This window comes from Aquila chrysaetos, chromosome 5 (assembly GCF_900496995.4).
Source record: "Aquila chrysaetos chrysaetos chromosome 5, bAquChr1.4, whole genome shotgun sequence".
NCBI lineage: Eukaryota > Metazoa > Chordata > Aves > Accipitriformes > Accipitridae > Aquila > Aquila chrysaetos.
The window spans coordinates 67,297,421-67,313,065 of NC_044008.1; the positions used below are offsets into that span (position 1 = coordinate 67,297,421).

General features: G+C 37.9%; 1 protein-coding gene across 9 annotated transcripts in view; it reads left to right on the forward strand.

Annotated features, from left to right (window-relative positions):
* Positions 1–15,645, forward strand: part of TNRC6C (trinucleotide repeat containing adaptor 6C) — a 115,634-nt gene that overhangs the window by 20,599 nt on the left and 79,390 nt on the right. For all 9 annotated transcript variants that reach the window (XM_030013869.2, XM_030013865.2, XM_030013867.2 and 6 more), the window contains exons 2-3: positions 1,247–1,346; positions 2,288–2,309. In XM_030013869.2, the coding sequence (XP_029869729.1) occupies positions 1,284–1,346; positions 2,288–2,309 (85 nt within the window). In that variant the 5' untranslated portion in view covers positions 1,247–1,283. The remainder of the gene's footprint in view (positions 1–1,246; positions 1,347–2,287; positions 2,310–15,645) is intronic.

The following is a 15,645-nucleotide window of genomic DNA, read 5'->3' on the forward strand; positions in this document are numbered from 1 at the left end:
AAAACCTCAACAAATGGACTACAATATTCCTTTTTTATAAAAAGGGAAGCTATGTAAGAATGTGCAAACTTGTTAAAAGGAAAATAAAAGAAACAAAGGCATGGGGAATGTTTGAAGACACTATGTGCAAAATCTGAAGAGTATCTGTTTCTCCTTTAGGTAAAGAGCAGCCAGCACCACCCCCCCCCCCCCCCCCCCCGCCCCACAGACCTGTGATAAAACAATTGAGCAAAGAGTTTTGTAACTAAAAAGACCTTAAAAAAAAAAAAAAATCCAAACAACAAAAAAAAAAAGGCAGCGGGAGTCTGTAGGCTTTGGCAAGTTAAATGTAAAGCAATAATAACTTAGGCTAAAAGTGATCTCAATGAATAATTGGAAGACATCCAATCTAATAATAATAATAGTAATGGTTTCAGCCCATCAGAAACAGTATTCTCAGAAGATCTGTAAGGCTGATAAATGATTGGGACCTAAAGAGCTGTCAAGGAAGATAAAACAGTTATAGAGAAGTAAATTAATTATTTGTATTGGTATTTATTTGGAAGGATTTTGGGGAGGTTCATTGTTACAACCATTTATTATGGTGATGGACAAAGCAAGCATAGATAGTGAGGTTTCAAATAGATTTTCTTCTTGATTTGGGATAACTTAGGTTAAATTTTAACCAAGATGCTACTGGAACAGCCTTGTGTTGTATTCATGCAAATTCTTCAGCTAGAATTTACAGGATGAACACAAAATATGATGATTTGAATTCATCTGGGCCTTAGTTTACAACTCCTTGAGAACAAAATTGATGCATATGAGAAATTAATAGGGTACGTGTTTGATCAAAAAAAGAAAAATAGTTGGAAAATAATGTACTCGCTCGTGATCTTTAAGGTATATTGTGAATCATAGCTGTTGAAAGCCAGCAGAACTTGCATTAATTACCTGGGCTTTGTTCTTTTTTTCAGTTTTAAACTCTCTTTCTGTAGAATGTGCTAATATTAATTAGTACTTTTGAGTGATTGTGGAAAGACGTTCCAAATAAAATCTATTCTTTCTGAATTTTCATTGTCTACTGTTGTATTTGTCATCAGTTTCAATTTTGGAACAGCTTTTTTTAATGCCTTTATTACAGCATTAGAAATGGCCTTCTTTAAAGATGAGATGTGTAAAGTTAGCAATATAAGTATGGATTATTTACCTTCCTAGATAAACTTCATCTTACTGAAATGCTTTTCCCAACCTTTGTTCTTATCAGGGAGAAAGAACAAGAAACACAAGAAGAGGAACATTTGATGGAAGAAAAGAAAAAGAAAAAGCAGGAAGAAAAGAAAAAGAAGGAAGGTGCTCAGAAAAAGGTTTGTTCATGTTTCTGTTTTAAATGATATATTCCCTTTTATGTGGAACATACCGATACTGATTCTGCAGCCTTTACTTCTGTGAATAATTCTGACGCAAGTGAGCAGTCCTGACTTTGAGTGAGGCTGCGGTCAGAAAATCTCTGCAAAAGCAGTTGTGACAGTTCATTAGCACTCCCCAAGCTGCTTACCATCCCTTGATGTTAAGTTACTGCTCCCACAGCTGTGTCACGTGAATGTTCCTCATCAATGTCAATGCAAAGTTAACTGGATTAGTCTCAACTGATACTGAAGTGACTGTGGATTCCAAGGCCATTGCACATTTTCTGTGGTGTGCATTTTCCTGCCTCATTTTCTGGATTACATGGTTACTTTTAACCTTAAACAGCCCTTAGGGTGTGGATAGGAATTGATCACTGTCTTTTCCAGTAGAAAAATTAGGCATCATTAAAAAAAAAAAAAAAAGTGGGTGGAATCCAAACAGATTAAAAAAAAAAAAAAAAAAGACAGGTCTTCATAAAATGTGCAGTTAACCTGTGTAAGCTAATAGTATGTATGGATTCCAAGGGATACTGCACAAATTCAGGGAAGTTAATTCTGTTGAGTGTTAAAAAGTTCATACACATACTGTTTGGTTCAGGAAGCCTGTGAACCTCAAGTGACAGAAGGCTGGCTGGGTAGATGGGGGTACTATCATGCTGCTTGCCATGTTTTATACTCTCTCTTTGGTATCTACTTTTGGCTTCAGTCAGACAAGGGTAGCCATTCTTATGTTCCGAATACATGGAGTTAAACTAACATTCTCCAGTCCTTAATTGGAACTAATGCCTGATTTATGTAAGCAGTTTCTGCAATAAGTTAGACCTGCAGCCCTATAATTACTAGGTATCATTTTGGACATTGACTAGTAGTTGATTTGTTCTGTTCTTTTCTTCTTTCAGGCTGCTGAACAAAAAACCAAAGGTAAATTCATGTTTATTCTTTGTGAACCATTTGATATTTTTGTAAGTTTGTTTAAAAAATGTGCCTGTACTTTTTATTCTGTGTGTCTTTTTAATGGGGAGATTAACTACTAGGATAGTTCTGTTCTTGAAGTTTTGTTGGAGGAGCTGACTATATGTTGGGATTCTCAGCATAAGCTTTTTCTTTGCTTATCTTGCTGGGTATCGCATGGCACCTTTTTGACAAGAATATATGGATTAAATTTCTGTGAAACATAACCCAACATATGTCATCTTTTTTTATCTAATGTCAAAACAGATGTAGTTTTCCATTTAGTTGTTAGTAGTTATTTATCTATTTCAGAGACAACTAATTGCCACCAAAAAGGGTAAATCTCTCCCCCTGCATGCACGATTCAGCTCAGTTTAGTGAGTAAAGTAAATTCATTGAACTTAGGAGAAAGCCATTTCCCCCACCGCCACCTCTGCCTTTTTTTCTTTCTGTGTGGGTTTTCTGCTTGACAAGTGAATTGAACTGGTTTGCAGCATGGTCCAGGAAGGGGCAGAGATAAGCAGAGCATTCTCCTTTTTGGGGCAGTGAACTCCTGGGTGCCCTAGGAGAAACATTAATGAAGCTATGGCCTTAAAAAAGGCGAGGAGGAGAGTCAAGGTAATGCCTCTCTTCTGCAACTGCTGGCTTACAGTTATTTTATCTAGTCTGTCCTTTGATGTACATGGCACCACACAGAACTGAGGGCTGTGGAACAGTTCTGAACGAGTTAATATGCACTGTTATTTATTGCTGGGTAATTAGGTGACAGACAGGCAAGTAGAGCTTCCCAGATTCCCAAAGCCTGAGAGTTAGAGAAGAGCCAAGCCTAACATATGGGTTTGACAAAACAACTCATGTTTCAAACACTTTTAATGTATTTATACAGCAGAAATTACTTCTTCAGTAATACTGAAGTCAGAAAAATAGAGTCCAACTACATGATGAAGAAACCATAACAAGTAATTTATTGAAATTCTGTCCTTTTCTTTCCAAATTTTTCTTACGTAGAAAGTGTGAAATCAGAAAATTTTAGTCTGAATTCTGTTGCACCCACCCACTCACTAACATCTTACCTAGTTTGTAACAGTGAATTTTGCTTTCAGGAGGAGAAGGTAGCAGAAGTAGCTAAGCCCCTTGAAATCTTAAGTACATGAAAAGAATCAGAATTAAGATACATCGGAGCGACTTCTATCTAAATGGAATATTTCTGTTTCCGCAGTATTACATGTTTTGTTCTCTGTATCAGCTGGTTTCTGTGTGAAAAGGTTTCACTGTTCTGTAATGTATTATAATGACTTTTTAATACCATAATTCAATGGCAGATGTGTTTGCTGTCAAAGTAACTAAGTTCATTTTCACCTGTTAATACAGTGGCTCTTCGTTTCTGTTAATATTGAAACATGGTGCCTTCTGCTTTCTTCTGTGGGATATTATTTCTGTCTTTGTTGTGACAGCTTTGTTTTTAATTGCTTGAAAATGTCAAGTTTAAGTTTTTAAAAGTAGCATGATAATAACTTTTTTCTGGTATGCTTGTGAGTTCGTTTCTTTCAAATTTAGGGACTGTGTTTCTCCATCTGTTTGGGGTTTTTTGGGGGGGCTCAGGTCCGTTATCTTTGTATTTAAGTGTCCTATGCTACTGCTATGAAGTATGAATTGGGAAGACCACAACAGTACATAAAGGTAGTTATGTTAAAGATTAAGCAGTTCTGGCTTTTATAGTTTCATCTATCAGAAGCAGTAATGTACCTTTTTGTAGTTAGGCTTCATTGGGAAGAGTTGACCTGGCCTGTAGAGAAACCAAACCTCTCCTGTTCTTGTTTAGTACAAGGGGTAGTACAAGGGGTAGTGGTTATTTACAGTCATATGGATGACCCTTCTAGTTTGCTTTGGCAGGCAACTGCTAGTTGCTTTTAAGGTTGGTCTGTGGGAATGTTTTATTTCCATTTTATTGTAATGTTCTCTTACATTTCTCTTTCAGAGGGATGTACACAAGCTTATGATAGGTAGCAGGAATTTCTTAAAATGTAGAAAATACTAATTCCAAATTAATGAGGAAAAAATTGGCTGAACTTTTTTCATAGAATATTCAAAGTTGACTAAACTTTAACGCAGTACTGCATCAAGTATTTTATTTTGATACATTTTCAAGGTTGAGTGACAAATGCTACTAGAACTAAAAGGCAACACAGGGATTATCATTGAATTTAGTTCATTTATTTCGTATCTGGGACACAGCAATTAAATTCATTGTAAAAACAGGATGACACAGTAAAACTGGGTGAATTGACTGCAGCAGGTACTGCATGCCAATGTACGGGATGTATTAAATCAAAGATTAAAACTGGGCTGGAACTGAACCTTTCGCAAAATGCTCCTATACCTAGATTTTGGTAGGCGAGATCTTTATAAATGTGACTTAATGTAGCTGCTTGTGATAACTTAGAAAAAAAATTACTTCCTTTTATATATGTGTCATTCAGTTCTGCAGCTGAGTTGCTGTAGCAATGAGAGATGCTTACACTGTTTGGGTCACATTGGAGAAAAGTAAATTATACAACTGGAGATGGGATATGGAAGGATTTGTCCGTTTCTGGTTTTCAGCTGATTGGAGACAATATGTTTATACCATTTCTTGTTTGCTCTCAGCTGTATTTTTGAAGAAGGCACTTTCTTGAAGTAGCTAGGATGGGACAAACAGTGGGACTTGATAAGCAGTAGGAAAGGCTAGTCCTTTCAGTTGGCTTATTCTGTACCAGAAAACAGAAATGCTGTGATCGAGGTGCTTTTTAATTTTTTAATTAATATTAAGATTTTCATTTATTTCTCTAGAACAATGGAAGATGTGGAGGTACTGTCCTATCTAATAATTAACTTGTATGCTTTGTATGTGTAGTTATAATTCACTGTAAGATGATACTGGCTGTTGCATGTTCAGTTGCTGGTGAGGCCTCAGGAAAGAGAAACTAGTAAGGAGAAAAGAGGTTTCCTGTGGGTGTGTGTATATGGCGTGTTGTCAGTTAAATATTGCTCTGAGGCCTCTAGACAGAGCTGAATGTTTCCATTTGTGATGTGGAGCACAAAACCCTTCCAAAATAAACATGCATTTCCACCAATAGAGGAAAGGTATGTGGCTGCTTCTGGAGTTACTGGTCCAGGGGTAGGAAGTGCTCCCTTACACAGCTCTTGTGTCTATTTAAACAACTTAAATTATTTTTTCTGTTTAAACAAGGATCCAACTCTTTAAGTCTTCTCTACATAAAAGCTTCTTCAGTTTCTAATTTCTTTCTGCAACATTGTTTGCCAGAGTATTTTTGTTAGGCTGAATCTTTTATAAATACCCTGTTGGCAACAATTCTAGGGAATGTGTGAAAGGAAAAAAGATTGAAGAGCTGATAAGTAGCTGAAATGTTTCTCAATTACTTGAAAACAAATGAAAGTTGTCTTCCTGTTCAGCTGGAGAGGAGCGCTGCGAAATTAGATGAGGTGGGAAATGAACATGTTTTCATTGCGCGCTGTGCATTGTACTTCCATGTTACTGTTCTTTTATGGTAATTTTTTGAGAACAGGGCTATTGAGCACAGCCTATTAGAGTTTATTTTAAATGTGTAAACTCTTGCCAGTTTATATGCACTTGATAAAGAAACTTTGTATATAAAGGCTTTTGTAATGAAAACATTCAGCTGTAACTACCAGTAAGAGTTTTGTGCTGTATGGTAAATAGTCACTAGTATGGTAAATGGCTGTTATTTAATAACTACAGGGGACTTCTAAGAGAGCTATGCTTGTGATAAATACTATGAGGTCAACGCATTTTGCTGCCTACTTTTCTTCTAGCCATCTTGCTGTAGGTTTAGTCAGCACACAGGTGGTCAATTCCTTGACTGCTTTACTTCCATCCCAGCTGAATGCTATGCACTTTGTCTACAATGAAATTAAAGTGCTGTGATAAAATAGCTTGAGTGGTTTGTTACTCAAACATCCGCCACGGTGATTGAAAGGCAAAGTATCTGTCCAGTTCTCCAGCATTATCTACAATGAAGGTAAGTGTTCAATCTGTAAACACAGAAGTAAAAAGAGTTTAGTCTGTATCATTTTTAGTCTAACAGAAAATATTTTGGTAAATATTTGATTTGCAATGTTAGTCTGGAAAAATATTTTTTTCTCTTTAGTCTAAAGCAGAGATGGCCAGTCTCTGCCTCTTTGAACTTCATGATCCTGGTAGGTCTGTCTTTAGCATTTTCATGGCATGGGACCAGGAGGAGAGATGGGGGCTTTCCAAGGGGAAAATGAAAACTTCAGCTCAGTGCTTATGGGGTGAAGCAGGATTGCAGAAGCTGGAATAGCTGCAATAATCCCAGGATTCAGAAGCCTGTCCAGCACTGCCTATCCTCTGTGAAAGTGGTACGATGGATCCTGATCCGAGCATCATTCCCTTCTGCTTATGGTCTGTTTCTGGAGCTTTCCCCTCCCCCGGGCTGTCTGTGCCATGTGTCTTGGGACTCTTCACTGTATGGTGATCTTAATATGCAACTTGCAGAGTCAGGAAGGTTGTCTGCAGACTGAGAGATTATTCTACCAAGGTAGACGCTTTAATACATTTCATTTTGGGGGACTTAGAAGAACAGAAAACATTTATGTGGTTGCTTGATAAACCATTTGTGGTGTCACAAATGTTGGCATACTTTCTTCAGATTCTTTTTAAATTTGCATAGAGTTTTTTATACTACAAGCAGTACTGTATATTTTGTCTGGAGGAACGTGGTCAACTGTATTGTAAACGGGAGTTAAAAGGAAAAAAGAGTGCACAAAAAGATCTGAGATCCTGTCTCCTGCTCTGGCATTTATATTTGGATGACAGAAGTAGTGGCATACCTTTCTTCAAAGCCAGGTATTTTGATTTCCAAATCAGCCATGTAGATTGTTGCATAGTTTTAAATTGGTTCTTTACTTACCCTGCCCAAATGGGCTGTTATAATGTTCTCTGCTTGTACTCATTTGGATGTGAATTACCTTCCTGTAACCTATACTCAATTCTGCTCATACAGAAATGCAGTTTTATGTACATTGATAATGTGCTCTTTCTGGCTGTGGCAGTTGTTACTGATGTTTAATGGTAGTTCCATAGGAAATAAGGAAAACTAAACTTTTTAGAGAATCTCATCAGTATTTTAAGTAGAATTATGACAGTGTGTAACACAGTCAGTCTTTAAAAAAAAAAAAACAAAACAGTTTTGAGTTTTTCTAGTTTGTGTCATATTATTGTAGGAACCAGCAGAGGTTTTTACATAAGACTAGGAAATGTTTCAGCCTACAAATCAGGTATGATTTACAACAGACTTACAACCTCTGACTCATTTGAGTATTTATAGCTTATGCTTGAATATCTGCCTCTGCCATCTTGTTAGTTAAGTGCTGTGTTTGTACAGAACTGCTGAACATTGTAGTGACAAAATGTGCCATAAATCATCATTGCAGAAGGAGGGGGAGCACTGTAGTAAGTTCTTCAATTAGATCTTAATATGCAGTCATTTGATAACCTAACGATAACCTATTGCCATACGTTAAGGCTTTATAGCACAAAAATGTTTTCTTTTTGATAAACTTTATCATGGTGGTGTTTTGCTATTATAAGCGTCTTTAAACAAACATGAATTTGTTCTTATAACTGGCTGAGATATTGCTTCTCTGATAGAGAAGTAATTACAATTTTACAATCTGCAAAGAATAGAGTATGAAGATAATTCATAGAGTCCCTGCCATAATACTGGGTGAAAAGGAGTAGAAAATACAAAAAGATTAGAGCAGACAGGAGGAGAAATTTGCATAGTTACAGAGACAAGCAAGAAGAATGAGCTGTGAGGCTTGGAGTTAACCACTACAGAAAAAAACCTTTGGTTTCCTGCTTATCATTTCAGGTGGGATGGCTGTGACAAGCCATCTTGAGTTTCTGGTGGCAGTAGTTCAGTGCTATTTAATATGCTTTTTGCTCTCACAAGTGTAAGCAACATTATGCGTATCTTCAAATCAACGTTGACGTTATGAAGTGAAGAAGGAAAATTTAAGGTAACAAGTAAGTGTATGGATAATCTTTACTAGACTTAGAAGCTATATTTGGCTTTCTGACCACGTTCTGTGTTGGTCTTGCTGGTTTGCTAGTCAAAGGTGTCCAACTAGAGATTAGTCGTGGCATCGAGAATTGGTGTCTTTTTGCTGGAAAGAGGGTTTGTCAAGGCTGGACACCCTGAGTCCTGCAACCAAGGATTGACAGTTCTGAAGGTTTAAGTCTTCTGTAGCTCTTGTGAAGCTGTAGGCTCTTTAGCTTTCAAATAAACACCCTTTTCGGACAATGAGACACCAAAGCAGTTAGTACAGGTTTTTGGCAAAAACATTTCTGTCTTAAAAACAAACACACACAAAACTCCAGGGTTGTTTGAAAATAAAACAGAAACCATGAGATATTCTTCCTAATGTGCTCCTGTCCTGAGCTGGATTTAGAGGACAGCTGCCCCCTGAAGAGATGCAGAGCACTTCTGATGTCTTTGCCTGGAGTTGCTTCTTTGTCTTACCGCTCAAGTAAGCACCTCCAGTCCCCTTCAGTGGCTGCCTTGTAAGCTTTGCAGATTCCTTGTCTGGGAACAGAAAAGTAGTTAAGAGCTCAAGTCAGAGATCTTTGATATTCTTAGTACTCTTCAGAGGTGGTTTTTATTCTCCTTAGAGACAGTTTGTTGTAGTTTGCCATCATGCAAATTTAGGCATGTGCTTATAATATAAATACAGACAGAATATTGCTCTAGTCTTCCATGTGGTTTGCCTTTTCTCAGTTTCCTCCATTAGGAAATGATCTGGGCTTATCAGATTGAGGATGGTAACAGCCTGACCTGTATATATGTAGTTTTAAAACCGGGTGAAAATGGGAGATTTCAAACACTAGACACAGTTAATTGAAAGTATTTTTCAAATGCTCTAAATGTTGTAAGGGTTGATACCTTGCTTGAAGGCAGCAGGACTACATGCTTTCATCAGATTTCTCTTTACATTGTCCATTGTCGAATAAATTTAAAGCCTGGGACATTATCTCTACAAGAGTACTCCATGAAGAGAGAATAAGAACAAATTAGATAACACCAGTTTGGCTTTTCTCATCTAGACCTAATTGTCAGGGTGCCCCTTGGTGGTAATGCTGCTCAGACAAATCCCTGGCTTGCTTTCTGAAAAACAAAACAACTGCCAATACAGTTGTTGACAACTGTATATTCTAGAGTATAAATTTTAACACAGCTACACAATGATAATAGTGGTAGTTATCATCAAACTGCATGCTGTTTTATGGTTATTTATCTGCCCACAGTGTGTGCTTTCATACTCTGCGATAGACCGCTTTTTCAGTAATGGGCATTGCCTAATGCAGTATATTTAAGAATGTAGACTGTGAAACAGTCAAACTGCTACCCTTTCTGGCATCATGACAGTTCAGACAATAGCGTATATTCTGTTTTTCTATCGGTCTGCTTATCAAAGAACTATTTTCCAATTATAAATCGAATGTTGTCTCATACTTGTCTGTCAGAGCATATATGCCCCAGTATTAGAGACCAGATGCATTTTTCTATTTTAACATGCCACCACTATGTTCTGTATCTACTGATAATAACGGACAGGGAACACCCACACTGCATCTCTTACCTTTTTTTACCCACCCAGCAGAGTCTGAGGTTTGTTTTCTTGGAAGTGGCTTTATGCACAGCTCACCTATTTTATCAGTGTGGTCCTCCTTTACTTTCTGAACTAAAGTCTGTCATTTGTTTTTACTCTTCTTTTAAAGAAAAATGTACATGAAGGCGGTTTCTTGTCTGTCTTGACTGTCTCAGGTCATTCTTTCATGGGAAACTGTGTTGGCTGCTGTGATGCCTTTTCCATGAAAAGCTATCAGCTTTGATTTACCTGCAGTGTGCTGACCACTTTCTGTTACTAGATTATCATCTTACTACCTGGAGGAGGCTTGTATCACATATAAATATAATATCTATAAGATCTGCAAACCATAAGCTTGAAGAGAGGTTCATCAGGAAATGTATTAGCTCTGTTTGGTACTATTGTTTTGAGATACATGCCAGTTTTCTAATGTTTCTTGATCCCTTCCTTGGGAAGGAGGAAACCGGCTTTGAACTGTATGAGTAATACATGCTCTTGGGGTAGTTACTCTGCAAATGCTGAAGAGGGTTATCTTGGGAAAATGAAAACAAGTTTTGATTTGGTTCTTTTACACTGTGTATGAAGCTTTTGGCCTGAGGGACCTTGTTGTTCTCCTGTTGACTATCTGGTGTTGACATTCCTCTACTCTGAGAACCTACGCTGCCTCTTGACTTCCCTGTGTTTTGCTGGATTATTTTAATGTTTTTCCTGAATGGTTAAAAGGTGATAGCCCATACTTTGCAAATCCTACAGGACTACTTAAAACGTCTGTTTAACCAGCTCATACTCTGGTAAATGCTCTGAAGCATTCTGGTCGGGTTTGCATGGTGCATCTCATCTTTCAGGTTATTCCTGAACTGGTTTAGGCAGTGTAGTGTGCATTAGCATCCCAAGAGGTGGTTACGCATGAGGCTGATTGTAGGTCCAAGATTACCATGAGAGGAGGTGATTTTCTCTTTAAGCATCCTGCCCTAGCTTTGTGGCATGGCAGCAGTGGCTCATACTAAGCAGTCTTGTGGGACCTGGGTTTAATAGCACCACTAAATGCTTTGGACACTCCTCAGCTGCCCTGAGCATGTCAGCAACTATTAGTACTGTTTGCCCAAGGGCAACAGCTGAACTTGAGGCATGATTCAAGCTCTTGATTGCCTCTTCCCATGTTAACAGAAGTAGTTCTCCTCTGTCTTATCACAGAGTTTCCTGAAGATCCATCCTCCTGTTTTCAGGATGCTCTTAATGTTTCTGACATAATTTCCGATTTGGCTGCTTCTGCTGTCCTTTTTTTCAGCAGTCTTTATGGAGCCAGACCTTTCACCTTTCCAAGGCTAGACAGGCTCTCATGAACTTTTGTTTTGAAGCACATGAATTACTAAGCTCCAGAACCGATGAGTCCTCAACTGCATTAAAAATTCAAATGCCACACTGAAGTCTTAGAATCGCAGGACTAGATATATCCCTTTAGATGAGCAAGAAGGGATTGTCTTATCTATCTCCCCACTGTCAGAAGGCCCAACGGATGTTCTTGAAAGACGTTTTGTTTATTGTTGGAAAGTCATCTTCATACTCGGCCTGAACAGTCTTTCCTGAAACTTAAGCCCATTCTTTCTTGGCTGATCTGCCCAGTATGTGGAGAGCAAATCTTTCCCCTCCTCTGCAGGGGCCTTTTTTTGTATCCTCTTTTTTACTTAACAGCCCATTCAGTTTTTCCTCATGCTAGTGTTTTCAAGCTGTTTTTCAAACCATAATTTATGTTTCTCCTCTTTGGAAGGCCTTCCAGTTAGTCCAGAATTATTTTTTAAATGCAGTATCTGTAATTGGAGGATTATTAAGTAACCTTTGAGTTAACCTGTGTAACTATAACCTTACTACTGCTGTTTACAAGTAAAATCTAAGGCTTATTTTTTAATGCCTTTCAGGCTCACTCCATTGTACAGCTCTGTAATCCAAGCTGTTTCATAGCAGTGCTGCTGCTGATTGTTCTCGTTCAGTTAGCTGTCCCTGAACTCAGCTTGCTTTAAGAAGCTCCTAGATTTCAGATGCCCTCTTCTTTAATTCCGTAAGGATCTTGAATTGATAATGTGGAGTTTCTTCTTCCAGCTATCCCCCTTTCTCCTTTTTCATCGCTAACCATTTTCTCTCTGCAGGTAGTCCTCTGAAGTATACATTTAAATGTATTATTTGCTTTAATTTCCCAACAGTTTCTGCTGCAGTTGTTTAGGCCTGATTGACAAACGATGAGAAAACTTCCTGACTGTGCTGGAGGTGGATTTCAGTTCTTTTCTGATGTACGTATGAGGGAGGCCCTTCCCTTCCGTTTGCTCTGGCATCTGCGTGGTGACTCTCTCCTCAACAGGAGAAAGTCTTCAGAGTGAAATAGGAAGAAGATAATGTATTCAATGCTATGTTTCTGACATAGGCTCCATCATAATTCATATCTTGGTATCTGCCATCCTCCAAGAGTAATGATTTAATTTTTTTCTTTGTCATATAGTTATTTCTAATCTTGTCCAACAGTCACTGCAGGAAATCAAATGGGAGGTCTTATTCAGCCGCCTCAGTTGTTTAGCTCTTCCTTCCCAGAAAAGATTAACTAGCCTGTGGGTCCATGTTCTTCATCTTTTTTTGTCCCGTTCCAACTAGCAAACTCTGGAACCCGCGCCTCTGCCTCACTTTTCCTTTGCTGTACTTCTCAAAAACCTGTTTTGCCGTGTTGTTATGATGTACTTTTTAGCGTACAGAGCCTGTCTGTAGCTCTGTCCAATACTTCCTTTGTGAAATTTCCCCTATATTGTACAATAAATATACAAAACCCACTAAACTTGCTAAGGTGACGCTTTCGTGCCTCACTACTGCTTGCTGCTGTAGCCTCCAGTTTTCCAGTACAAAAGACAGCTGATCTTTCAGCCAGGTCAGGTTTCTGTTCTCTTACTGTAGGTGAATGAGGCTTGCATTGGAAAACATACTTTCTCACTGTGGTCATTTGGGATCACTTTCTGGCTTATTTGGAATGGATTTTTCAAAAAGCTTGCCTTTTGACTTCTCATATTACAACTTCGGGTGCCTTTTCTTGGCATCTGGGAAGAGATCCTTCCTAAACTCTATTGCAGAGTTTGTGATCATTACCCTTTTTCTGTTTGAGTAGTTGCAAGGACTGTGTTGATAACTGCTTAGATCTTACTGGGAAGCTCTGTAAGTCATTCTTACTCCAAGAGACTTCTGCCATGAAAGTCACTCCACCTTGAAGAAGAGCTTCTGTCATGATTGGCTGTGGTGGTGGGGAGAGCATCAAACAAAAAAGTGAAATCGCATCAGAATTTCACCTGCAGATGTATGGCTTGCTTATATTCCTCTAAAAAGAAAAGCAGTAAAGAGAAGGCGAGTAGAGAATAAAGACGGTTTTGTTTATTGACACAGAACTAAAACTCTTGGAGGGTTTTGAAGGTATAGTAGCAATGCCTTTATCAAGCTGAAAGTTCAGGTTGAAAATGTTTTAAAGATTCTAAAATACTAAATTACTTATATATTAGATAAGGTATTCTCACTATCTCTGGATGGTTTATAGCCTCCTGTCTGTTCAGATATGTTTTTGTGCAATGTTAGGATAACTAAGTCCATTCCATGAGCATGCACAGTATGTCTCCAGTTTGGTCCTTGAATACTAAATACAGTTTTGAATAGGAAGACTTAGTGATTTGGTGCCTTATTATAGTTACTAAGACTTTAAAAAAATCTAATTCTAACTTAAAATTTCTAGATAATAACTTAGATACATAGTAACAATGAACACTTAAATCCGTAATCCCATTTTCCTGATACCTGGAATGTAGGCAGGGTGTTGTACAGTTTACGGTGTTCTGCTCCATTGGATTGTCGCTGCGTTAATGCACCCTTGCTTTTCACCTTTGCTTTTATGCCTGTTTTTCGACTGAGATTCAGAAAATGTTTAAAATACTTATTTACCGTATTCTTTTAATGGAAGTATTGACTTCCCTATGGGTGTTTAACAGAACTTGAACTGAACCGTGTGCTTGGGCTGACGTCATTTGTCATCAGCGCAGCCAGTGGCAGATATGAAAATACCGTGTGCTCCCCCTGCTGTTAATAGCTGCCTTCTAGTGCTTAAATGGAGTTTGTTTTTGAAAAGTAAAGTAATAATGTGGTTTGTAATTCTGAAAGATGATTAATGTTAGATAGGGCCCATTTTTGCCTGAAGTATCTTGGTGAGTCTTTAATATAGGTTAAAGTCAGGGTCATCGGAACAGCATTAATACCATCGGTTGGCAATTATAACTTGCCCTTTATTTACACTGGGAACTGGGGGCAGCTTAGATTTGCCTCCCAGCTGACTATCCTACTCTAACGTGCAAGAAACTACCTTAAGAAACCAAAGTTAATGATATATCGTTAGGTAGATCTGTAAAGCCATTAAAGAGGTGTTATTTTTGTAGCCTGCCTAGACAGGCATGGTGTTTTCCTCTTTTTTTGCACTTGGACTTATTGCAAAAAGTTTGGGGTTTTTGTTTGGTTTTTTTTTTTTCCTGCAAAAAGCAGAAATAAAGCTCTTTGGAAACTGGACATAATCACTGAAGTTGTGGGAATTTACCAAAAGCTTAAGCATGTGTGTGGAAGAAAAATCTTAGGGTGTCACATATTAAACCAAGCAGTATTTCACAGGTGAACAGTCCTTAAAAGGCTGGTGTTACTTCTTTTGGATAAGTCTATGCATATCTATGTGAAATAAATGTGTAATGTGTGTGGAGTAATTAGGTATTCCTTCCTAGTAAGGGGAAGACATGTGTCTAAAATAAACTGAGCAGAATTTTTGAATTAAAATGAAGTAATAATATTAAGTTATTATTAGTAATCTTTATTAAAACATCTTTAATTTCTTTTAACATTCATGTAATAGAATCTGATTTACTGGGAGTGGCATTTAATTAATTTAATTCAATTTAGAGAGTTAACTCTATTACATATTAGTACAGAAAATTACCTCTGAACAGTCATTTCTCACTGGTGACATGCAATAAGTTAATTTAGCTCGGAGTTCGTTTGGGTGCATTGTGAGTTCTTAGTGAAAGTTGCTATGGTGACAGCCTGATCAACCAGAGCTGTCATCTAAAACAACAAATACACTAGCCCCGCTTTGCACAGTGACACCACTGCTGCTAGGCTATAAATGCTGACAGATGGATCCTCTCTGCTCCATGTTTTTTTCTGGTCATGGTCTTTCGTGAACTTGGTTGCTTACATCTTCAGCGATGCCAAGGTTGCATTGCAAGGAGTAGTGAAAAGCTTCTGAAGGAATGCTCGGTCATTAATAGACCTGCTGCGGCTGTACCCGTCTCACAAAAGAGGTTTTCTGTCAGGCTGTGTTCAACAAATTGAACCGAGCTTTTTATTTTGGCTTCATCTCAGCTGCAGTGAAATGATTGCAGAATCCCAGTCAGATTTTAGTTTGCTTTTATTTAGGAAATTTTCCTGAAGAATCTGAAAAGAAGGAGGTCTGAAAGCTGCTGGAACAGCTTTCTTCATGTTTCTGAATAATTTAAATCCTGTTTTTCGTATGTGGCATTAATGCATGATGGCACTGGAGACACAAAAAATTTGTTCA